The 26547-nt window shown below is 33.6% G+C and overlaps 2 protein-coding genes across 3 annotated transcripts; both read left to right on the forward strand.

Moving 5' to 3' along the window:
• Positions 1–244: 244 nt before the first annotated feature.
• On the forward strand, positions 245–13118 carry LOC127256687 (probable polyribonucleotide nucleotidyltransferase 1, chloroplastic). Of its 2 annotated transcripts, none has more exons than XM_051282819.1 (25): positions 245–664; positions 1127–1195; positions 1422–1528; positions 1610–1652; positions 1789–1872; positions 2824–2888; positions 2984–3140; positions 3589–3645; positions 3785–3898; positions 4548–4811; positions 5400–5474; positions 5560–5673; positions 6825–6917; positions 7790–7968; positions 9389–9572; positions 9760–9807; positions 10001–10073; positions 10987–11060; positions 11143–11250; positions 11338–11432; positions 11647–11710; positions 11880–11933; positions 12012–12053; positions 12229–12705; positions 12795–13118. In XM_051282819.1, exons 1-24 carry the CDS (start codon positions 353–355, stop codon positions 12625–12627), a joined length of 2874 nt encoding a protein of 957 aa, XP_051138776.1. In that variant the 5' UTR covers positions 245–352; the 3' UTR covers positions 12628–12705; positions 12795–13118. The 2 variants fall into 2 exon arrangements, with proteins under 2 accessions (XP_051138776.1, XP_051138777.1); XM_051282820.1 differs by having other exon boundaries at positions 12798–13118.
• A 10840-nt stretch (positions 13119–23958) lies between these two features.
• LOC127256725 (LOB domain-containing protein 20-like) lies at positions 23959–26547 on the forward strand. The gene is made up of 2 exons (XM_051282872.1): positions 23959–24336; positions 26170–26547. Exons 1-2 carry the CDS (start codon positions 23959–23961, stop codon positions 26545–26547), a joined length of 756 nt encoding a protein of 251 aa, XP_051138829.1.

The raw sequence follows: 26547 nt of genomic DNA on the forward strand, positions 1-26547 counted from the left end.
GGGAGTATATAATAGGATTTTTTGTAATAAAAAATATACATTTTTTTCTTAAAAAAGACAATAGTAGAAATTTAAGATTTATATACTTTATTGAATTGTTATTTCAATAAATAAAATATATTCAAATATAAATATTTTGGATGAATATTAATTAAAAAATACATCAATTTTATTATTATTATTATTATGAAAGAAACACACCAAACAAAACCCAAACCAAAACCTAAGAAGAAGCCCGTTTGAGTGGATAAGCCTCTGCTCACTCTCTCCTGCAAATATTTACACAACACTCAGCGTGTACGTAGTGACTGAAGCCTGACGGGGCGGGAGGCAAGGAGAAACCCCAGAAGAAATGCTGGCAGCAAACCCTACTTCTAACTTCCACCTCCCTCCATGGCGATTCCGCTCTACCTTAGATTCCACCCACTTCAAAATTTCATCTCATTTCTCTTCATTCAATAGGGGAAGAATTTTTAACATTCTTCCACCCAATGCCGTTGCTCGGAGGAGGAGGGGACTTAGGAGCAGCAGAAGGTGCAGAAACTTGTGCGGCCACTTGTCAACCAGAGCTTCTTTACCTGCAGAGCCCGTCCTTCAATGTGAAGAGGCTCCTCGGCAGCCCTTTGCTCCTCACTCCATCAGAATTCCTGTTGGCGATCGCCATGTACGTCTGTTTGATACGTTACGGTTGTTTCGGTTGTTTTAAAAGACGGATTTATAGTGCAAATTTCTTGGACATAAGCAGTCTTTGATGATTGTTCTTTGATATTCATTGAATAGAAAGAGTTTGTAGAGTAAGAGTTGCACAATCATATCATAAAGTTAAGTGATTTTGAAGTATAATTAAAGCTGATGAAAGATTTTGTGGAATGATCTTTACCATACTTCGATGATTTAAAATGTCAATGGCCAAGAAATTATGTAGAAAACTCTAGTTCTTTAAAGTTCCAAAAGACTTTATGATATTTAATCCAATTGAGCATCAGTAGATGTTTTACAATGTTTGTTCTCTAAATAATCTGTAATTTTTTATGCGGGGTTATTCTTCTAGTACTGTTTTCTTTGGCTCGAATGACCAAATATCTGTTCTGCATGATTATGTGGTTTTTTTCTAAAATTTTCACAGATATTAGTTGAGACAGGTCATATCGGGAGACAAGCAAGTGGTGCTGTAACTGTTACGGATGGAGAGACTGTAAGTTATGGAGTTGAAATTTTGTATTCCATTCGTGCTCTTTGATATATCATAAGAAACTGCATAATTGATGCTCATACTAACAAATTTCATGAGAGTTTTGATCCATATGCCCCTTTGCTTTGTAAAAGTGTACTAACTAATATTTAAAGTCATAATGTTGAGTAGACTTTTGCCTACATTTCAGTTTTCATCCTGTAAACAAATTACTTTTGTTCCGCTGTAGATTGTCTACACGACTGTTTGTCTTGATGATGTTCCTAGTGAGCCTTCTGATTTCTTTCCCCTCTCTGTAAATTATCAAGAGCGATTCTCTGCAGCTGGTCGAACGAGGTAATAATTTAATTATTAGCCTTTTCCATTTGTTTGTGTTTTGATTGTAAAAATTTTCTTTTGTTTACCACGATTATACAGTGGTGGATTTTTCAAGCGAGAAGGAAAGACAAAGGATCATGAGGTAATTCTAACCCTATTTGATTTTCATTGGTTTTTGCTTTAGTGATAATGGAAATATTGATTTTCATTTGTATCTATCTATCTATCTATATATATATATATATTCTGCTCAGTAACTTAATATATTTCCTTTGCAGGTTCTTATTTGTAGATTAATCGATAGGCCTCTACGCCCAACTATGCCTAAGGGATTTTATCATGAAACACAGATATTATCTTGGGTATGTTTTTAACGAAAACACTGTGATGTGTCAAGTTTTATCAATAGTTATCGACATTCAACTTCTATCCTCCAGATATATCTCTGTATGAATTTGTCTATTGAACTTTTACTGTCCTACACTAAACCAAGTTCTGCATACTAAAATATTAAAAAATAGGATGGTGAAAAGAAGAAGCTTGGAACTTTGTTAATGTTCTTTAAACTGTAAAATGGTTGGTGATATCAGATGGAAACGGAAAATTTAATATTTTCTTTGTTGAGTGTCAGACTCTCTGTCACATCAGTTTAGGTAATGAAAGACATTGCACAGCCCATGGCAGCCTAACGCAACGGATCCCGTCAGAACTCCGAAGTTATGTGTGTTTGTGTGAGAGTAGGATTAGGATGGATAACTTCCTGGGAAGGTCTCGTATTGCACCACAAAAAAAAATAAAAAATTGAAGATATTGTTTGAACATGAAGACGCTTGGAGGAATTAAAAATAAACTGAACTTATGCACCTCTGTAAGAGCTTAAAATTTTTGGTAAATGATCATTGGATTGAATAGGAGTTGAGGAACTTTTGGATGTTCTCGAAGATTGGTCGTCTGGCTTTATATTGATTGAGTCCATATGGATTGATTGCTTAAGATGAAATTTATCTTCGATGGGTTTTAGTTCATCTATAATCCAACAGTGTTAGTCATATAATTTATTGACGAAGCATGATGTATTTAATGATGATCCAACTGTAAGTCAGTTTTTTATTTTTTATCATTTTCTGTCCATTTTAGTTTGCTTACCTCACAAAGGAATTTACAGAGGGCTGTATTTAGCTCTATATAACCAAGATTTAATCAATTTCCACCTCTTTTGATCCATCTCAGTTGGCTTTCCCAAACCCAGCTGACTTTACTTTATGACACTAGGCAGCACATGCTTTTGAACTTATGCATTTGTCTTGAGGCAGGTATTAAGTTATGATGGCTTACACACCCCAGATGCTTTAGCAGTCACAGCTGCCGGGATTGCAGTGTATGTTTGTTACTTTCATAATTCATTTTCTGTTTCTGCTGGTTGCCACATTCGTAAGGAATTTATTTGTTGTTTTAAATCATCATTTTCTGCAGAGCTCTTTCAGAAGTGCCAAATTCTGAAGTTATAGCCGGTGTTCGAATTGGGCTTATTGATGATAAATTTGTTGTGAATCCAACTACAAAGGAGATGGAAGACTCTAAGCTAGACTTGTTACTTTCCGGGACAGATAGTGCAATATTGATGATTGAGGTAGATTTTGAAGTTCATACCTTCAATCTCTTTGGTAATTGGGTACCTGTGCAACTGAATATCCAAAATTTGCTATTGCAGAAATGTGGAGTGTCTATGATTGATGATTCTTTTTTTTTGGATTTTCGTTTTTGGTTTGACGGTAATTTGGATGTGATGTTTTGTGAGAGTGCATAGTTTATTTTTATAGGAAATTGTGAAAATTGAATAGTATAAATTTCGAAAAAATCACCAAAAGAACAAACCTAAGGTCTATGTTTTGCCCTTTCAAATTGTTTCTTAAAAAAAATTCAACATTTGTTTTATGTTGCTTCTTGGCCACAGTTTTCCTTTCATTTCTGTTTTTTCCTGATTGAGGGATGTGTTTTCGTTAGCAATGTTATGAACTATGATTATAGTCTTGTTTCTTTATGTTGCCTCCCCACCCCTCCAAAATGGATCATTATAGGGATACTGTGACTTTCTTCCTGAGGAGATGTTACTGCAAGCAGTAGAAGTTGGACAGGTGTGTACCCAGTTTTCTTATTAATCCTTGAACTGCTTTCTCACTGCAACTTCGTCTCATTACAATTAATTTTATTATTAAGTTGGGCTGTGGGTATACTTACCCAAGGCTTCTTTTTTTCTTTTTTTGCCAATATCAGGAAGCAGTAAGAGTTATATGTACAGAGGTGGAATCCTTAGTGAAAAAGTGCGGGAAGCCAAAAATGCTTGAAGCAATTAAATTGCCCCCTGCAGAGCTGTATAAGCATGTTGAGGTATGCTGTAATGTTCTCATGTTTAGTTACTAGAAGCAGTGATTTTATTTCTTTCGTCCTTTCTTTTCTTGCTTGATTAATGAGCTGTCGGGTCTAATTCTTGTATTTTCAGCTTAAGCGCCTAGGAACTAATGTGTGTTACGTGCAAATTTAGTTATTATTATTTTATTTTTATTTTTCCAGAGATGAAGCCTTTTCTGCTGCAAAATAATCACTTCATGCTATTTACTTCTTTCTTCATCCACCCTGCATAGATATCAAATCAAAGCTTGGAGATGCAATAATAATTCAATGTGATTGTTTGGGAATCTGCAAGCATACAAATATTTTTATCTGCTGGATCATATCTCTTAAAGGTGGAAAGACGGATGTCAACATTGAGAATAGCTCTGATAATAAATAGTATTCATTGTTAATATAAAACCTTATGGAGATATTTCTGCTATAACTAAGATATCAAAATCATGCTATAGGATGCCAACACTGTACGAGGCATCATTGAAATCTCTAACAGGTTTCATTTAAAAATGGAGTTACAGAAAATTGTGTATATGATCTTGAATCTCTTGACTGTATCGTTGGTAATTTTCTCATTTATTTTGATACAAGATTCTCTTCAGTTGTGACATTGATTTTTGATAGTGTTCAGGAAATTGCAGGTGATGAGTTAGTTGAAGCATTACAAATTAAGAGTAAAATTCCAAGACGCAAGGCATTATCCAGTTTAGAAGCAAAAGTGTTGACCATACTGACAGAGGAGGGCTTTGTTAGCAAGAATGAATTTTCAGTTACAACTGAAACATTATTGGATGTGCTTGAAGATGAAGATGAGGATGAGGAGGTTGTAGTTGATGGTGAAGTTGATGAAGGTGATGTTCATATCAAGCCAGTCCCAAAGAAGCCTACTCCTTTGGTAATACTTGCCCTTTAAGAAGAATATACACTATCCTTGGATGAATGGTTCATATACTTTCTGGATTTTTAATGCCTATAGATGCTTTAGGGATGTGATCTTTCTACTTGACATATGCCTCTCGGACAAATTGATGTTCTGTTGATAAGGGGCTGCCACTTGTGATCCATGCTATCTGTTTGATATATAAACCAAGATACTCATTACTCACCTTGATGATGCATTAGATAGCTATCATAGGATAATTCATACGCACTAGTTTTATCAGTTTATGAGGATATTGAACTTTGTGAATGTTCACTGGAAAAAACTCACGGTCTATTGTGTGGTTTGACTGGTTTCCCATCCAAAAATTACTCATAAGTTCTTGTGTTGGGAGACTACTTTTTAAAGTTATTGACGTTTTGTTTGTATTACAAATGGTTTGCGTGCATGTAATTTATTAAGCTTCTGCATGCTTAAACAATAAATCAATTCTAATACATAGAATTGGTTTTTGTATTGAAGTTGTAATTCTAATGATAAGCTCTTTGAATTTTCATGAGCATAATTTTGAAATATTTTGTGATTCTTGATTCTTTGTTGTAGCTATTCTCTGAGGTGGATGTGAAGCTTGTTTTCAAGGAAGTTTCCTCCAAGTTTTTGAGAAGACGTATCGTGGAGGTACTATTCTGATAGAATCGATTTGGTATTAGGTTAAAATACACATGGTTCCAATATCAGATGTTTCCTATACTGTTTTACTCAGGGAGGAAAAAGAAGTGATGGCAGGAGCCCTGAGGATTTACGGTCAATTACTTCACGGTGTGGATTACTTCCTCGAGCACATGGAAGTGCTCTTTTCACACGTGGTGAAACCCAGGTCTAGTTATCTATTTTGTTGGAGAAAATTTTAGTGAATCTATCTTTTTAACCACTGGTCTACTTTCTGAATTTATTTTACACTTTGAGCTCAAATAACTTTACTCTCAAGCTTGACTTGATTTTATTACCAAGCTGGCGCCCAGAAGAATTTAAGCTTTAACATTCAAATAAAAGAATAATATAAAAATAATTTATACTTGTTACTCAATGGGTACTTGGTAGTTGAAAGAACTTTACAATGTCTGATACTCAACTGTCAAGCTACATGATACGTGGTGTGAGCTCAAGTCTAGCAATTTTCAAGCTTGAGCTTGAGGAGCTTGACTTGTTTGACATCCAAAAATGTATGAATTCTGAATGGTGAGGTCTAGGCTGGTTCTTATTTGGGATCTTTCATGCTCTTGTCACTATGATCTCCTTAATGCCTGTTTAAGTCTTTGCTGCTGATCTATTTTGAAAATTTTTTAACCATGCTGTTGTGATAGATTGCATCGCTATAATATCAAGGATGATCACATTTGATAACAGAAAAGATTCCTGTATTATATCTAATGAATCTAGCCTGATGATCAGTAATTTGAAATATATCATTTTCTTCTGCTGCTGTGTCGTCTATATTTACTAAAACTTGTGATTTACTGTAAGTTTCTATTAAAATAAATTGGTGTCATGTGAATTGGAATTTGTTATTTTAAACTGAAACAATACAAAAAAAAAATAAAAATTAGACTTTAGTTGGCTGATTCACAAGTGAGTCAGCCTAGATGTTTCTCATCAACCTGCTAGACTGGATTCCCTTCTTATCATCTATTGGTCCTTGAAAATATTAGAAATTTTCTTTTCACTTCTTGTGTTATTAAATTTTCTGATTGAGTATCGATAGTTATTATACTTGTTGAAGGACCTCACATCATATGCGTGGTGGGTATATCTCTTTTATTAACAGTGGAAGTAAATTAGTTGTTTTTTTTTAATTTTAATAGAATTTCGCTTCTAGTGCTTGTGAGAAATGATATCACCTTGTGTAATTTGTGGAACTGCAGTCATTCCCCCCCCCCCCCCCCCCCCCCAGCTTTTCATCTTTTTAATATAGTGGCTTTTATTTTATTTTGTATTTATAAATTCTCTTGTCTGTATCTTGTTATGCAGTCATTAGCTGTGGTTACACTTGGCGATAAACAAATGGCTCAGCGGTTAGACAACCTTATGGAAGAAGATGAGTTCAAGAGATTCTATTTGCAGGTGACACTTTCTTAATCATTTATACTTCTAAAATAACCTATTATTTATTTTTCTTATAAAACTGATCTTAGTTGCCTGTGAGTTTGAGTTATGAAATAGGAACATGGGGATGTAAATATTTTCATCATTATTAGTTATATTATTTATAGGAGTGGACTTGAAGTTAGGATTTAGGAAGAAGTCATTAAGAAATATTTCCTAGTTAGCACATGTCATTTATGTAAACATATAACTCTTTTTATGAATGAATGCGGCCATTCATTCTGAAGTTTGCTTGGTACAACCTTGAATTAACGAAATCCCATCATAATGCCCCTTAATAACAGAATCAATTCTCTTCCGTACACCTTTTTCCTACAGAGGTTAAACAAACTCAGAACCAATTGATTGTTATAGGTTACTCGTGTGGTGTTTTCCATCCCAACCTGAGAACGTAGTATGAACCTAACAAAATATTAATTAGTTTGGGGGTTTTGGGCTTAGGTTTATCATTGGATCTACAATGAACCTGATAGGTCAGCTTTAGTTCACCAAAAGTTTTGACCACTCATCTTATGTTTGTAAATTGTAACAATCACCTTAATGGTATGTTAACTTTCAAAATTTTGTTGAAAGTTCTGTATATTTAAGAAAGTATTTTGAAATAGCAGAGTATAAGACAATTAACAGAATATTGTATTATTGTATTTACTTCATGAAACTTTGAGCAATGTTGTTCAGCTAAAATTTGTCCTGCAGTACAACAACTTTTCCTGATATCCATTCAATCACCTGTTTTGTGGGTTACATTCTCATTCTGTAGTTGTAAGACTATATGGAGTGATTCTAAATGGGACTCACAAGTCATGTCTTTTTGTTGGTTATTTGTGCAGTACTCATTTCCTCCTTCATGTGTTGGAGAAGTTGGCCGTGCAGGAGCCCCATCTAGAAGAGAAATTGGCCATGGTATGCTTGCAGAGAGAGCTTTGGAGCCCATACTGCCTCCTGAAGATGACTTCCCTTATACAGTACGCGTAGAGAGTACCATCACAGAGAGTAATGGCTCATCAAGGTAAAGCATTACATTACTTCAGTGGCTGATCATATATATACATGCATATTCATGGCGCCATTCATTGATTTTGATTGCCCTTTGGAAAAGGGAATAAATTTGGCACTGTCTGCACTCTTCAGCCCAACCCAGTCTCCACCCTAAAAGCTTTTTCCTTCCCATTTTGGGTGTCCCTTATGTATTTGCAAGATGAGCCTCAAATAATTTAAGGATCCAAGGCTTATTATTGTTTACTGTTATCCTTAAGTAGCAGTTTGTATGCAAGAAAAAATGTAGAGTAGGAGTAACATGAACTTAGAAATAGAATGATTTTGAATTTCTTTTGTCGTGGCAGGTATTTAAGGCAATAAAAAGCAAGTACCATTATTTTATTCATATTATGTTATTTTTAAGCTAGTAGTATTAGTGTTGAATTATATTACATCAATTTCATTAAAAAAAACAAAAAAATAAATTAACTATTACTTATCATGGGAACCAGTAACTTAGGGTTCAATGAGGAATTGATCATTCCTTTATGTGTCCGTATGGTAACTCTGAAAAGGGATAACCACCACTATTAATAACAAGATGTACCAAGAGAGTAAGAATAGCGATCAATTCTCATTCTATTTCCACAAACCATGTTGATATATCTTCACCGCCTCCTTACAAAAGTGAGCCTTTCACATTCCCTAACTATAGTACCAGTCAATCCATATGTTTCTACACATATTCCTACTGCCACCACCATCAACCTGGGTGCATAAAACCGCTGAGTGTGAGTACTTAAGTCATGTGCTATAGATATCATTTTGTGAAGACATTTGTTTTTATTTATTTATTTATTGCAATAAAAATTGATTACATTAGTTGTGTGTGTAGACATTTGTTGCCACCACAGCCATAATCTTGATTCTTAATACTAGTGGCCCTTCATCTTTCATATTGTCTTGTCTCTCTCAGTATATCAAAATACATCACCCTCCCTCCTCTAACAACCCGAGCATTTCCTGGCACCCACTATGGTCTCCTCATGTGCCTGATGGACTACCTGCACGTACAAATTTCACACACCACTTTTTACACTTGCAACCTTTTGAGTGCAGGAACAAATCTCTAATTATATTTCTATGGACTACTATCCATCTTGTTTTCATTGCTTTTGCCATGTACATTTAGAATCAGAAGTTAACAATCCAGTCCATTTTGATGTAATTATGCACATACAAGCATGAGAGGCCCACTAATATTAGTTCTGAATACACACTTTTTTACCTTTTTCTGTTAATTCCCATTTCTAGAACCGACTCCCATCATTATGCATCATATAAAAAATACATATAATAGGATCATAAAGTTCTGTTAAATCCTTTTTCATGTTCCCGATGCATGCTAGTTTTGTGGGTGGAGTGTCTTATTTACTGGCTACTTGTGACAGTATGGCTTCAGTATGTGGGGGTTGCCTAGCATTACAAGATGCCGGTGTTCCAGTGAAGTGCTCAATTGCTGGAATTGCTATGGGTATGGTCTTGGACACTAAGGAGTTTGGGGGAGATGGCACTCCTCTTATACTCTCTGATATAACAGGAGGTGAAGATGCATCTGGAGATATGGATTTTAAGGTTTTGAAACTTTATGTTCAGGGAATCTCTTGCATCCGATATTCCTTTGGATTAGCTTTCTTGGTTAAATGTAGGGAGGTGCACTTGTATTTATTTGTGTTGTCCGTTTGTTTATATATCTAGGTCGTGTTGCTTTTGCATCAATTAGGAAGCTTAGTGTGATGAGTTTTATCTATTTATACTGCAGGTTGCAGGGAATGATGATGGTATAACTGCATTCCAGATGGATATAAAGGTTGTTACTCAACTCTTTCTCAGTGGAAGTGTTGTTTCTCTTGTTACAGTTAATTAAAATGACAGGAATGTACTGATTTTGCAATTTATTAACAATGGTGTCAATGAAGTTAGAGAATGATATATTTGTTTTATTACCTATTATTATATAATTATAGGACCTGTCATTGTTCACCATGACTATGTGATGGCAGGTGGGAGGAATTACTTTACCAGTCATGAGACAAGCTCTCCTGCAAGCAAGAGAAGGTCGAAAGAACATTCTTGGTAAATTTTTGACAACCTCATTTCAAGCGATAATGAATTGAAGTTTCATTTTATATATGCCTCAAAGTAAATGAGAAACAAAATAAATTGGAACAAACTTGTTCGTCTGCTCAGAGAAGCGGTGGTATCAGAAAAAACAAAAAAATAATGGAAACATTCCATGTTCCACATTCAAATTTCTTTGATAGCTGCTGCTTTACAGGATATGTTCTGTATGCGAAGCCTTCATTTGATTGGACATTTTATTCATTTGTCTGCATTTAATACTTGGAAATTGCTTGAAGAACTCATCTGTGTGCTGTATTTATGATCACTAATCCTGACTAATTTAGCCAATGCGGCAGATTGATGTTTATAATCTATATTCTTGCTTAACTGTGTTGGAGGATATTGTGCTTTATACTAAAGTTTGCAAGTCAATTGAAAATAATGTTATCTGGAAATGACACGATATTCAATTGCTGCCTTTGTATCATGTGCACCATAACTCATTTAATCTTCTGTGTTGTAATTGTATGATTGTATTACTTTCAGCTCCGCATAAAAAAGTTTCTTTTACTTAATTTAATTATTCACTGTGTCTTTGCATGCAAAAACAAGCACATACAGCGCGTGGAATATCTGCATCTCTAAATCATAGGGTTTGTTTTGTTTTGGCTTGAGTTTGGATTTTTTTATTTGAATTTTGATTTAAATAATATTTTGATGTGATATTTTATAAAAGAAAATATTGTATTTTTATTGGGAATCGTGCTAGTTGAATAGTATTTTTTGGTTTGGGGCCAAAACCAAACAAACCCATATATTGTGTTAAGTTGCTGTCTATTTTTAACTGATTGCCCGTTTTTATCAGCTGTTCTTCACTTCTTTAAAGCTAATCCGATTTTTTTGTTTGTTATTTTTTATTTTTTAGAGGAGATGTCGAAGTGCCTTCCTCCTCCTTCAAAGAGTCTCTCAAAATATGCTCCCATTATTCATGTTATGAAGGTTTGTTGCCTCAGAATCCCTGTTTTGTTGATAAGATGATTTTGAAGAAAGTTTCTAACACATAGCTCCTCTGGTATTTTAGGTCAAACCAGATAAAGTTAACTTGATTATTGGTTCGGGTGGGAAAAAAGTGAAGAGTATCATTGAAGAAACTGGGGTTGAGTCCATTGAGACACAAGATAACGGCGTTGTATGTTGGGAGAGCAATAATTTCTCCAGTGTTTATTTCTAATCTGAGAATCCTTTGGGCATTTACTGTAGCATGTGGTTGTATCAGGTTAAAATAACAGCCAAAGATTTGTCAAGCTTGGAGAAATCGAAAGCCATTATCAGCAACTTGACGATGGTCCCAACTGTTGGTGACATTTACAGGTTTCTTTTGACTTACGGTTTTTATTTTGTCCCATAAATTGACCAACTGATTATTAAAGTAACTATATTGCCTAATTCGATGTTATTCCCCATTATGAAAATTTTATTGCTAATTAAAGGAAAACTGGTGCTCACTAGGCTCTTAATTCGATGGCTTGTTAGATATATATGGTCTTCAAATTCTTGTAATTACATTTCCTCTGCTTTCTCACAGGAACTGTGAGATTAAATCAGTAACTCCATATGGTGTTTTTGTTGAAATTTCACCTGGACGAGAGGTAGTTACATAAATTCCAGATGCGTATCTGTCGTATCTATTTCTCTCTATATACAAATATATCAATAGATACCCAAAGTTCCATATTACAATATGGAATTGTGTTGAATCACTAGCGTCGAGTGTAGTGTGTGTAGTGGCAGATCTAATCGATTTGTTTTGTGCTTTAGGGACTATGCCATATTAGTGAGCTAACAGCAAATTGGTTGGCAAAGCCGGAAGACGTATGTATTATTGCTCTAAAATACTTTTTCTTATGTTCGAATGAATACGATGTCATAACATTTTCAGTGCAAACACAGGCTTTCAAACTTGGAGATCGCATTGATGTCAAACTCACCGAGGTTTGGATAGTCTTCTCCCTTAATATTTTCTATTACATTTGCAATTGTCGATTACTTCACAATATTCTTGAAATTTTAATCTCTAGCATACTAGTAAAAATTCATTTAACGACAACATTTTATATTCACTATTTTTATACTAAGTTAAATAATACTGTAATGTGATGTGTCACAGATCAACGAGAAAGGGCAACTTCGTCTAAGCCGGCGTGCATTACTTCCCGAGCCTACAACAGAGAAACAGAGCCCAAAGCCGCGTAGTGGAAGCCCTAATAAAGATTCACAGAAAGGTAAACCAAAAAGAACAACATCAGGTTCGCAGAATGGTGAAGCTAGCGATTTCAACATGCCCGATGAGAAGAGCCTCGATGGAAAAATCTCTGTCCCTACAACAAATAATTCCCTAGAAAGCAGTACAATTGTTGCTGACAATTTTGTCGAGAGAATCGTTACTTCAGAGACCGACGCTCCTGATGAAGCTGGCACAAAGGAGCCTAAGGAAAGGACTAGCAAAGCTGCCGGCAATAGAAATGCTGAAAGTGCAGTTGTAAATGGAGAGGCCAAAATCGGATAACAAAGTATATATAATGTCTGAAAGGAGGATCCTCGTAACTATCGAGAGATGAAGCTTTCTTTTCATTTCCGAACCAAGGTACAAAGCTATGCATATCGTCATCCCTTCGATTTCCAACTTATTTTAAATTCTCAGCAATTTTTAACTTTTTGTTTTCTGAATGCCAGCAGCAGCTATTGTCTTGACATGTTCACTCAAACCTGTTCGAACGAAAAAAAAAAACCCATTTTTCTGAAGGTAGAAAAGTCCTGAATTTAGGAGAATTCGAAGATGTTAACTACGCCGATTGGAAGCCCGGATGCACTTCGATCCAAAATGCAGCATATTCAGGTTAGTATGAATAGAAGTCCATGGATGGATACACATGGATAGGATGAATTAACTTATGGCTTAATTTCTTGACGATTGTTTTTTTATCTTTCAGAAATTGATTGAGGTTGTTATTTATCAATTACGTGATCTGGTATGGTATCTAAGTAGTAATGGTAATATATTTGTGTCGAATGCTGTTGATGATGTTTGCGAGAGAGAAGTTGAAGCTGAAATTGAAATTGAAAGTGAAAGTGAAATGGCAAATGTGAGATATGTGCATGATGATATTAAGAACTGAAGACGTTTGGTCTGAAGCTTCTTTCCCCCCACAGCACAAATCTTGTTTTGCCTTTCTTGTCCATACACCAATTACTTTCTCCTATTCTTCTTCTTATTATTATTACTACTATGGATAAACTGACTCTTTTGTCTTCTGACTCTGAAAATGCCTATGCCTATTTGGCGTCATCCATGCGACACATGACTTGGCGGATACAAGGATTTTTATTTTTATTTTTTAACTTTTTTAGAGTTTAATTTTTATTTTTTTTTTAATTTTTATAAAAAGGAAAAAATAAATTAATTATAATTTTAAAAAAATTAAAAAAAATTTCATGTGTCCTTCGGTGAGTCATGCGGGTGCTATGTAGGTAGTTTTGGTTGCCAAGAATTAGAAGTACGGAAATTTTTTACTTACAAGATTAATTTGCAATAGGCTTCCATTATTAAATAAAATGATAAAAGAGTTCAATTGTTACGAGAATAAAAAAATCAGTTTATCTTATTGTTATTATTATTATAAGGTTCTAAAACTTATTAAATTAAAATATACTTAATAAATACTATAAATTAATTTTATTGATTACGAAATATATAACATGGTGTAAGGATCTATACTAAAAAAATTCTTTTATTTTTATTTGTATCATGGTAAAAAATATTTTTATCCACAATTCAAATTACATCTCTTTTTATAAAATTAGTTTACGTTGATTATAAATAAATAAAAGTATTTTTTTATTATTTGTATTAAAAAAATTTATTTTCTCCACAATAATAGTCATATATTGCATATAATTTTTAAAATATTTAAATACATATTCAATTTTTTAATTATATATATTAAATTTATTTTTAAACTAAGCAATATTATTAATTACATAAAAAATAGTAAAATAATATCACAATTCACTGTTATTAACTAATTAAATATTTTTTAGATGAGTAGGCTTGTTTGAAAATCCATTAAGGGTGTGTTTGTTTGGCAAGTTTTTAAAAATTTTCATTATTGACTAAATTTTTCTCCTTCCAAAAATATCAAATTAAATACCTATTTTTTATTTTTTATATTATACTAAAAATCAATTTTGTATTCAAAATATCATATCAACACCAATTTATGTTGAGTCATAAAACTATTCCAATTAAAAAATTTTACCATTCAAATGTCAACTCAAAATCTAAAACCTTATAAACATATACAGCCTAAGATGAATATTTATGTATTGACTTTTTGTGTTACATCATGAATTTTTATAAAAATATATTCCGACTTTTTGTGTTACATCATGAATTTTTATAAAAATATATTCCTTCTATAAGCTCGTACAATATATATTTATCTTTTGCATGGAGTAACAAATATTGTATTTTTATGAGAGTGAGTTATAGTTTTTTTAATGTAAAGACCACTATGATGTATAAAGTTATGATGAATAGAGTATTGATGTAAATAAGTGTAAATTTGAGGATATTTGTAATATGTCGTGGAATCAATGCTTTTTAAAAAAATAAATAAATATTTTTTGTTTGAACAATAAAAAATGACAAAATATATACTTGTCGTGGATGAAAAGAATATTATTTTTTAATGTAAAATTTAAATTAAGTAATTGATTACCTCTGATCTAAAGGTTATTAGTATATATATATATATATATTGGTAAATTGTTTTTTTAGTCCCGTAACTGGACCTCTTATCATTTTAGTTCCGTAAGTGGAGCCTGTAGCAAATAGTCCTATAAGTGAAAAAATTTCGTTGTTTTAGTCCTCCGGCGCCGGAGACGCCCGAGTGGCTTGCCGGAGGTGACGTGTCCGCCAGGTGTCCCGCCAAAATTCGAGGTGACGACCATATGTTTTAATAATATATAAGTAACTTTTTTAATTATAAATATATTATATTTATAAAATTTGTGTTTGATATAAATTTATATAATTATAAATTTGCCCAGATGGGCTCTTCTTCTTCCTCGAACCTTGCCCAGATGGGCTCTTCTTTTTCCTCGAACTATCACATATCCGTCATCCTGACTTCGAACCCGGCTTTATCAATCTTCACTATCTTGCTGCGCAAGACTTTTGTTTCTTCTGGAACAAATGACCCAAAGATTATCTCAGGAGTATCTTCCTCGACATATCCTATTTCAGGATCAATGTTGATCCGTCTGCAGAACTGACACCGAAAGCACTTGGCCTTCTTGATAGGCTCTTCGATCTGCCAGTGCCCCTGTAGTCGGTCGCTCGAACTTTTCCTTTTGGGTGACAACTCATTCTTCTCCTTCCTTTTATCTACTCGCTTTCCAGGCCGAGCCGCATACCTGTGCTTAGCATTACGGATTTGTGTACAATTCATACCTGGAAATCGGGAATCTATGTCTATTGGCAGAGGCTTTCTGTTCCGGCTCCATTTGTCTTGGACTGGCTATGGTTTGCGCGTTGGTCGATCTCGTACTACAGCTTTATCCTTCAATTCCACTTCGAAGGATCCATCTTCTTTATCACATTTCTCTGTTACTCTGGTTTCGCAAACTTTGAACTTGTTTTCCTGATCGTGTTCCCGCTCTTTGGGCTTACGCTCCTTTCGCTTGGTATTCTCATCATCATCACTTGGCATATCTTGTGAAGAGCGCAGGGAGATCATAGCAGTAGTCACTTTTGGGAACGGCTGGTGCTCCACTCCCATTGTTACATACTTGAATCTCCCTGCTTTGATAGCCTTCTGTATTTCCTTGAAATGCGTACATTGATTAGTGTAATGTGTAAAAGAATTATGCCATTTACAGTATGGCCTCCATTTTATCTCTTCTTTCGTTGCTAACCGCTGCCCTTGGGAATACGAATTTGCCCATTTGCTAGCAGAATATCGAAAATTTCGTCTGCTTTAGTCGCATCAAAAGTCGGTTGTTCCTTCTCTTCCGTCCCCGGAAGAGGCTTTAGTTTGGAACACACGTAAGGTTTGCCGCTTACAATTTCAGCCGCCATTTCTTCAATGTTGTTTTCCTGTTCATCATCTGGCGCATACATTTCTGTATTGACACTGGCCATCTGTTGGACCCTGTTTCGTCGGAAATTATGATCTTTTTGTCTAAAAAGAGATTCTAGCCTTCCTGCTTTTGAAGCCAAACTGGCCAGATCCTGAACATCGTGGGCTGTCAACGCCTCCCGTAGTTTGGTATGCATATTCCTGACCAATAAATTGGTCATCTCGCTTTCTTCAATGATTGTCGGGCACCGTCCCTTCATTAGACGTATCCGCTCTATAAATTGATAAGCAGTTTCTTCTGGCATCTGCCGGATCTCCAAGAGATCTGTGAGCGAGACTGTTGGGAGCGGATTAAATAATCTTGCATGGAATACGGCCTCCAGACCTTCCCAAGTTTGCAACTGTCCTGGTGGTAAATTAGCGAACCATGGAAAAACGGTTCTTGTAAGCGATAATCCAAACAACTATAATTTGTAAACGAATTATTGCCCACTTCCCTCAATTGAGCCGTAAAGCGTCTCACATGCTCAATGGTTGATGCTTCATCTTCTCTTGAAAACGAGTGAAAGTCGGGTGGTCTGTAATTCCTCGGAAGGAGGTGCTCATTGATGATTCTTTCTGGGAATGACCTCTGATATGCCGGTCTGTTGACCGTTTGAGGATTCATTCCAAAATGCACTCTCAAAACTTGAGCAATGTCTTCCGGATCAACCCTGGGCGGAACATAGTCAAATAGAGGAATGGGATTATGAGCCTGTCCTCCCAATCTTTCTTCTCTGGGGTCGGTTGGTTCGGCCCTAACACCCACTGGAATATTATTTGGGTATGTGAGAGGAGTCTTTCCCCTGTCAACCCTAGTAGCGGTAGCACTTGGAAAAGTGCTATCCATGTACGAAGGCCCCGCAAAATTTGCCTGTAATCTGGATAGTGACGATTCTGGCGGTGACTGGGTGGGTTGCAGAGTAACCCTTGATAAAGCTTGATTTAACATACTTTGCATGAGGTTCTGTTGCTCACGCAACATTTTTTGCTCACGCAACATGTTTTGCATAGCCAGACTATGCTGATTGTTCAATTGTTGAACATAAGACACCCAATCGGCGGGTACTTGGGGAATTTCCCCTGCATTTGGCATGAAAGGTGGTGAAATGGTTTTTCCCACCGGTGCTGAAGATGCTTGAGGCTGTGAACCCGCCATATGGATCCTTCCGATTATTTGGCCAGACCTTAGTCGTATGAAATTCTCTGTTGACGTATGATCAGCTATCTTGCCTTTCTCCCACTGTGGTCGCCAATTTATTGATGCAGTTTTTCAACAATAAAAAGTAAAATCCGAAAATAGGAAATTATCTTCGAATTTGATATAATTAGTGCATGAGATTAGGAATCTCTAAACACTGTAGGATACATAAATAAAATAGGAAAATAAAACTACAGACTGAAAAATGAAGTGGTGATCCCCAAAAGCAATTCTCTTGAATTTGATGTCGATTGAAGATGATCTGTCAGAACAGACCTGAATCCTTAAATAACCCCTTAAAGAAACGGTTTGAACCGTCGTCTGGTCGATTACAGCAACCGCTGTCAACCGCCCACCAGGTTCTCCTCTGTTGACACGTGTGTTAACCGATTCACCAACCGCTCTCGCCAGTTACAGCACTCAACTGACTTGTTTGACCTCCCGACTTGCCTGACTTCGCTTCGCCCGACCTTATCACATCCGACCTCCGTACCTGACCTGATCACATCCGACCTCAGTTCCCGTCCTTATCATGCCCGATCTCCTTGCCCGACCTTATCATGCCCGACCTCCGAGCCCGACCTGATCACGTCCGACCTCAGTGCCCGACCTTATCACGCCTGACCTCCGAGCCCGACCTACTCACGTCCGACCTCAGTGCCCGACCTTATCACGTCCGATCTTTGTGCCCGACCTTACCACGTCCGATCTTAACGCCGGACCTTATCACGCTCAACCTCCGAGCCCGACCTGATCACGTCCGACCTCAGTGCCCGACCTTATCACGCCCGATCTCCGAGCCCGACCTGCTCACGTCTGACCTCAGTGCCCGATCTTATCACGTTCAACCTTTGTGCCCGACCTTATCACGTTCGACCTTTGTGCCCGACCTTACCATGTCCGATCTTAACGCCCGACCTTATCACGTTTGATCTCTGCACCCGACCTTATCATACCTGGGCTCCGTACCCGACCTTATCATACCTAAGCTCCGCACCCGACCTTATCATACCTGAGCTCCGCACCCGACCTTATTACACCCGATCTCTGCCTTCTCCCGAGGAAGCCTTTTCCTTTAACAGCGTCCGGACTTATATTCGGGCTCTCTTTTTTAAATTCTACTACCATTAACAAGCTCATTAAACTCTGCACCACTCTTTAACTTAATTTGATAGGCTCATTCTCGAAAACCCTACCCATCATTTTTTTGTGCTCAACAATTATTTTGTACTCAACAATATTATATTCGATAATTAAAAAATGAGAATGACATCGGAATAACAATATATTATATTTGATAATTGAAAAATAAGATAACACCGTAATGATAATATATTTTATTCGATAATTGAAAAGAAAAGACGACGGTAATACATATTTATTATGATAATAATATTTTTTAAAATTATATTTATAATATAAAACTATATATTTAAAAAAATTTGATAATAATTCGTTAATATATTTTAGTTTTAAATTATCATTTTTATTAAAAATTATAATAATATTAATAAATATTATCATACTATTATTAATCGCTTATACAACAACAACAACAACAACAATAATAATAATAATAATAATAATAATAATACTTTTAAAAATCAATCAAAATCTCACTTATGAGGAGAAATTTTATACAGTACAAAATTTTCATAATTTTTCATTAAAATCAATAGACTTTCAAAGTTTATGAATTATTAAATACCTCAAAATTTTAAAAGATTTTTAAAAAAATCTTTAAAAGTTTGGATTGAATACCTCCAAATTTTAAAAAAATTTTAAAAATCTTGATTGAATACACTTATATTTTAAAAATTTAACAAAATTCTACGTAATCCGGATTGAATACGCCCGCCAAAATATATGTAAAATTACTAAATTATGTCTATAAAATCTACACCATTCAATTCGCCACGTAGAGAATCAAAAGGTTAATATTAAATAAATACACCAACACCCCAACCGCAACCCAAAATATCACATTGAAAGAATCAACATGTATAAAAAAGATAAAATATTTTAATTTTTTTTTTTCTCTAAATCTTCGTTATACGACCATCACATTTTATATAAAAATATCTTATTTCTATTTTAATAAAATATTACATCAAGCTATCATTTAATTACTCCCTCCGTCTCAGATATCATGTTAACGTTGCCGTTTCGGCCCATCCCACATACCATGCTATTTTTCTTTTTTTTTTTGGAAAATAATTACACACTTTAATCTCATTTTAAATTTTTAAATTTTATTTTTAAATTTTAATTAAACTAATTAGTTATCTTAATCTTAATTTATAATTATTTATATTATACGATAATTATTTTCACTAATATATTCTTAATTATCTATTAATTATACCCCTCCTAAAATACCGTGTCTATAGTGTAGCAGACTCGGTATCTGAGACGGAGGGAGTAATATATAACACAAGTCCTGTTTTTATTTAAACTGTTCAATGTCGCAGCTCCTTATAAAAACATTTCAGATTTATTTCTTATAAAATATTTAAAAGATAATAATACCAAATATTGTAATAAAAATTTGAAGTAATTAACAAGAAGAATCCAAGAAATTCTTAAACGTTAAAAAGAAAAATTTAACAAATAGTTCACTGAAAAATAGAAATACATAATGTCAGTTTCCTCCCATTGGTTAGTCATTTATTTTTAGATTCTCTTTGACTCATGTAAAAAAAAAAAAAAAAAACAAAAACAAAAATAATAATTTAAAATTTAGTGAAGACAAATTCTACACAACGATGTGTTTATTTCATTATTTTTATATTTTATACATAATTTTTCATATTTTACATAATTTGTTTTTTCAACTATTTTATAAAACAAACACACTTGTATTATTTTTTGTATTTTTACGCTAGAAAAGACCAAAGGGTGTTTAACAAACAACTTTTTGAAGAGCTTTCAACTTATTTAACACATTTTAGCTGTTTGACCGATCAAAAAGCTAATTTAGGTATTTGGTAAATTAGCTTTTTGAAATAGTTTATTGGCCCCAAAAAACTAATTTTTAAAAAGCTTATATAACTCATCGTTTTGAAAGAACTTTTCAATTTAATTTTCTTTATTCCTTATTTGTCCTTAAAATGTTATTATTTATTTTACATACATATAAATATATTTTTCTACTGCGGTAATTATAAATTATTTTAATATATTATTTATTAAATTATAATTTTATTTTTATAAAATTAAAATAATTACTTTTATATATAATTAATTTTATTTGTAAACTCTATATATTTATTATAATAAAATAAAAACAAAAACATATATATTATTAATTTATTTTTATATTAAAAGTAAATAAAATAGAATAAATTTATTAAAAATTATAAATATAATAAATATATTTACAAAACTTTTATTATTTTATATTTTACATCATTTTTAATAAAAAATATTCATATTTCTTAATAAAAATATATACTTCTCACATCTAAAATTAATAAAAAAATATTTTATAACACATTCGTAATTTCAAATAACTAATAACAAAAATTTAAAAATTTTTAAAACTAAAAAAACAAAATTAAAAAATTTTAAAAATTAAAATATAAATGTTCTCAATTGTCATTCAACAGATAAACATCTGATATCAAATAATTATTTTTACCAAACACGCCTAATTGAATCATCTAGTTAAACTAGCTAATTGAATATATTAAATGCTAACAGCTAATTGAATTAACTAATAGTTAAAAAGTTATCAGCAGCTGATTGCCAAACACGCCCAAGTTCCATCGAGATTGTCATCATTTTTTTTTTTTTTTACTTCTACAATTAAGCAATTGCATGTTTCTTTGGATTGAAAAAAAATAAAATAATAATAGTAATAATAATAATTGAATTATTGGGAGCCATCCATAAGTAATTTATTGTATATGCTCTTATACAAACCATCCAACCACCAAACCACAACAAATATATATAGTTATATTAAGTAAAATTTTGAATTGTTTGTATTTTAAATAATGAAATTGAAAGTTTATTTAGGGTGTGTTTGTTTGGGGTTTGGATTTTGAGTTGGAATTTAAATAGTAAAAATTTTGAATTTAAATAGTTGTACGATGCGATATAAATAAGTGTTGATGTGATATTTTGAATGTAAAATTGATTTTTAGTATAATATAAAAAATAAAAAATAGGTATTTGATTGGATATTTTTTAGAAAGAAAAAATGAGATAAATAGTATATTTAAAATCCAATCCCCAAACAAACACACCGTTACATGCTTATATAAATCGAATATGTAAAAATAATAACAACTTAATTTGAAATTATAGTAATTTAAAGTAAATAACTAATCAAATATCTAATATATCTTAACGCATTTCTAACACAAATACCCATTCATTAAAAATTAACTAAAAAATAAAAACCTTTTTTTTTTCGAGGTAGATCACATGTTGAAAATATTAATTCAGCACGATGAATTTTAATCATGACCTTTAATTTTAATATTAATCTTTGATTTTAAAATCTGCAATGCAAGTAAGCATATGATCCGGTGGAGAGTAATCTAGTTTTCGGTTCGGTGAAGTCATATTGTTTTCGGCTTCGAAAACAAGACAAATCTCCACCCGAAAACGAGATGACTTCATCGGAGCCGAAAACGAGATTACTCTCCACCGGAGCTGAAAATAGTTGACTCTCTACTGGAGCCGAAAACACATGATTCTCCACCGGAGCCGAAAACGACATGATTCCACCGAAGCCGAAAACGACATGAATCTCCACCGGAGTTGAAAATGAGATGACTCTCCACCGGAGACGAAAAAAGTTGACTCTCCACCAAAGCTGAACACAACATGACTCCACTGGAGACGAAAACAAATAGATCGCAAACATCATACAGATCGCACACAGACAACGGATAAACAAAGGACATATGTGAGATCGCATGCAGACAACAGACAAACAGCGTACAAATGGAAGATCGCAAAAATGTTTCAAATCGCATGCAAACAACAGACAAGCAGCAGACAGATGACAGATCGTAGACAAGTTTCAAATAGCATGCAGACAACAGACAAATAGAAGATCGCAGACAACTTTTAGAGGTTTTAGATCGCACGCAGACAACAGACAGATAACCTATAGATTTCAGATCGCACGCAAACAACATACAGATAACGGACAAATGACAGATAGTAGATAGATTTTAGATTGCACGCAGACAACAGACAGATGACAGGTAACATGATCTCAAAATCACTAGACATCCGGGTACAATCTAGATTGAATTTACCCGAGAAACACAGGTTAATAGACTATATCTACGACATGAGAAACATAAGCTATGATATCATGTTAAAAGTTTTGGGGGAAAATAATTATCAAAATAACGGGTTATATGCAATACAAAACAGACTCGATAAACTCAAATATAAGTAATCTAATTAATGGATAAGAATAAATCTAAATATAAATCTACTAAATTTAAAATTGAATATCTAAAATATCTCAACAAAAACTATGTAATATACCCTAAAAAATATTCCTAGACTTTATATATAAAGATAATTAGCTGATATCTTTTCAACACATTTTTTCCTTAGTTTAGGTTTTGCTTCACCATATGTGATTTATTTATTTATTTATTTTTATATATATTACTTCAAGTTACTTTGTCATATATAAAGAGCTGTTAACGAGCCTAGTCTAGTCAGATTTTAAGTGTTCGTGTTCATTCGTTAATATTCACGAATAAGGTTTGTATTTGTTCGTTAAGCTTTCGAGCTCGGCTCGTTAAGAATTTTTATTGTTTGAGCTCGTGTTCGTGTTCGTTTTCGGCTCATTTCAAGTTAATGTTCGGCTCGTGTTCGTGTTCGTGTTTGACTCGATTAAGCTCGTTCAAGTTCGTTTGTCTCATTTTTTTAAATTTATATATAAATTCAAAAGAAAATTTAAAATTATTTTATTTATTTATTTTAAATCGATACTTTATTTATTTATAAATAATAATTTTATATGTATATATAATATTTATAATAAATATATTATTTTAACGAACATTCGCGAACAAAGCTCGAGCTCATTCGTTAACCAAACGAGCTTATTTATGTTGTTCGGCTCGACTCGTTAATATTCGCAAACAAATTTTAACCGAGCCGAACCGAGTTGAGTTCACGAATGGCTTGATTCATTTAACAACTCTAGATATATACCCGATTGAAGGTTTCGCTTTATATATATATGACCCTTAAATAAATAAAAATAGTGGCCAAATTGTAGTAGACATAAATCTCTTCCACTCCCTTTGTACATGCATACAATCCACACTACTCTTTCATCCCCTTTTCCCCTCACCCTCCCCGAAACCTTTACTCATCTTCCCCACCCCCCTACCCCCACCCCCACCCCCCTCCCACGAGACTTACATGCCTTTCCTTCACTATAAACACCCCTAAACACACCTTCTTCTTCTTCCCCTTACTTCTCACTTTTTATTTTTATTCCATAATAATTTTTCCCAATTTTTCAATTTGCATGGACGTGCCGCGCGGCGGCGGTGGAGACGACGGCACGTCGGAGAACCGCCGGAGGGGGCCGGGGAAACGGGGCGGCGTTGCCCCGGCTCCGCCCCTGGACGGAGCGGCGCACGCCCCCTGCGGCGCGTGCAAGTTCTTGAGAAGGAAGTGTATCAGTGGATGCATATTCGCCCCCCATTTCGGATCCGATCAGGGGGCTGCGCGGTTCGCCGCGGTCCACAAGGTGTTCGGCGCCAGCAACGTGTCGAAGCTGTTGTTGCACATTCCGGCTAACCGACGGCACGACGCCGTCGTCACGATTTCGTATGAGGCCCAGGCTAGGCTCTCCGATCCTGTCTATGGCTGTGTCTCTACAATTATTGCTTTGCAACAACAGGTTTATATCTATATCTATATAGTATATTCTTATATATATATATGTAGGGATTTTTTAATTTTTTTATTTTTTATGGAAATAAATACTATTTTCGTAACTTTCTTTTACGTTTGCATGAACTGAAAAAATGGCAACTTTCTTGGACGCATGGTTGTGACACACAAAATAAATAAATAAATAAAATTTAAAAGACTAATATAAGTTTGAAAAAAAAAAAAAATTATTTGGCTGTGGCTTAAAATGAATTTGAAATATAACATTCATTTAAATTTTTATTTAAATAATATTTTTAAATAACAGTATGAAATCACAATTAAACAAATTAAATAAAAGTACGTGTGGAGTTTAGTTGCCAAATTTAAATGCAAAAAATTGAAGATTTGAAAACTTATTTTAAATTTTAATTTGGATTGATGTTTTAGAGGAAATATATATATACTATATATGATTTTGGATATTATAGTTTATATAGATGAAATATTTTACTATGGCAAAAACAAAATTATCATTCATCAAATATAAACAATTTTACAATGGGCTTATAACTAAATAAATGGTATAGAATTAAGAGTATTAGCATAGTTTTTTTTTTTTTTTTTTTTTGTTAACTATTTCGAGTTTTAATATTTTTAAGGGTTGTTAGATATTATGTTTTGTATAAAAAATGTGTTGAATGTAATTTGTTTAGAACCAAAAAAAAAGAAAAAATTAAATACTAGAAAAGTAGGAAATATATCAAAAATTTTGAAAGTAAAGAATGATTATAATTAAATGGAAAATTTTTATATCTAAATGATATATACATTTTTCAATTTTCATGATTATATACGCAGATCCTATGATGAGTGGGTCAAATCAATATGACTCAATCGGCATATATAATAAATATAGAGATGACAATAGGTCCGGGTAGATTTGAGACCCGACCAGATCTAACCTATTTATTTGAAGGTGGTCCAACTATTTGGGGGGTATGAGACCAGGTGTTGTGTATCCTTATTAGATCTTGGTCGAATCTCGTAAGGGAACCAGTACAAAAAAAATATCAATTTTGTAACAATATTTTTTTGTTCTTAAATCTATTTTTTCCGTTACTAATGATATTAGAGACAAAATTAGGGATGAAATTACGTTAGTTACGTGAACTTTAGAAACAGAATTCCATTACAAATATACTAAAGTTCACGTAGCTAACGTAATTTCTTCCCTAATTTCGTCTCCATTATCATTAGTAACGAAAAAAATGGATTTAAGAACGAAAAAATCTTGTTACAAAATTGATATTTTTTTATAGTGTGAATTTGATCAGGACGTTATTAATTAATTAATAATATATAAATTATATATATAAATAATTTTTAACCATATAAATTTTAATAAAAATATTAATTAATTTATTATAATATCTTTGAATAAAATTTATAAATTATAATATATGTTGAGTCTGGATTTAGTCCAATTTTAAGAATTGTAAAATTTTATCTAGTCCATATATGGGTATTATCGGGTCCGAGTATAACCGAGTCCAATTCGAGACTCAGATCCAACAATATGTATTCGGATCCACACCCGACTTATTATCATCCCTAAATAAAAATATACAACATATATTATACATAGTATAATATATTTATAAAACAATATAGTATATTTTATTATAATTCAGTATATGATATGTAAAAATATATTTATTATCTTTTATTATATATGTTGATTAAATTCAATCAGCACCGTACCCTTAAATATAATATTAAACTCCGCCGAGAAAAAACAAAGTAAATGTAAATGTATTCCTTCATTTTCTATTACATATACATATATATATGTATTCAGGTGGCATCACTTCAAGCAGAGCTATCAGTTGTTCAAACACAGCTAATAAACAGCAGATTTCTAATGGCGAATGCTCTTCAAAGCTCCCCTCATCAGCAACATCAACATCAACAACAGCAGCAAACGGCGCCGATCGGCGCAACGTCCATGGTGCAGCCAGCTTATTCTAACACTTCTTCCGCGTCGAATAACCTCGTCAGTATGCACAGTTTTGGCCCCAGCTATGGTGACACTGCCCCCTCCAACAGTTTTGATCCCATTCCTCATTTGTCGACAGCCGCTGCCGGAGGCGGCGGCGGCCGCCACCTCGAAGACGAAGAAGAAGAAGAAGAAGAAAGCCATGATCCTCTTGCTTTTGCTAATCACATTTTTCACTGA

This window comes from Andrographis paniculata, unplaced genomic scaffold (genome assembly GCF_009805555.1).
Source record: "Andrographis paniculata isolate CXL003 unplaced genomic scaffold, ASM980555v1 Contig56END, whole genome shotgun sequence".
Taxonomy (NCBI): Eukaryota; Viridiplantae; Streptophyta; class Magnoliopsida; order Lamiales; family Acanthaceae; genus Andrographis; species Andrographis paniculata.

What these genes read in the sequence shown, in the direction of transcription:
- LOC127256725 (XM_051282872.1), top strand. Translation starts at nt 23,959, where the DNA reads ATGGACGTGCCGCGCGGCGGCGGTGGAGACGACGGCACGTCGGAGAAC. An exon ending in TTATTGCTTTGCAACAACAG is followed by an intron (nt 24,337 to 26,169) that starts GTTTATATCTAT and finishes ATATGTATTCAG; the next exon opens with GTGGCATCACTTCAAGCAGA.
- LOC127256687 (XM_051282819.1), top strand. Translation starts at nt 353, where the DNA reads ATGCTGGCAGCAAACCCTACTTCTAACTTCCACCTCCCTCCATGGCGA. An exon ending in AGCTGTATAAGCATGTTGAG is followed by an intron (nt 3,899 to 4,547) that starts GTATGCTGTAAT and finishes GATAGTGTTCAG; the next exon opens with GAAATTGCAGGTGATGAGTT. An exon ending in GAGAGTAATGGCTCATCAAG is followed by an intron (nt 7,969 to 9,388) that starts GTAAAGCATTAC and finishes TACTTGTGACAG; the next exon opens with TATGGCTTCAGTATGTGGGG.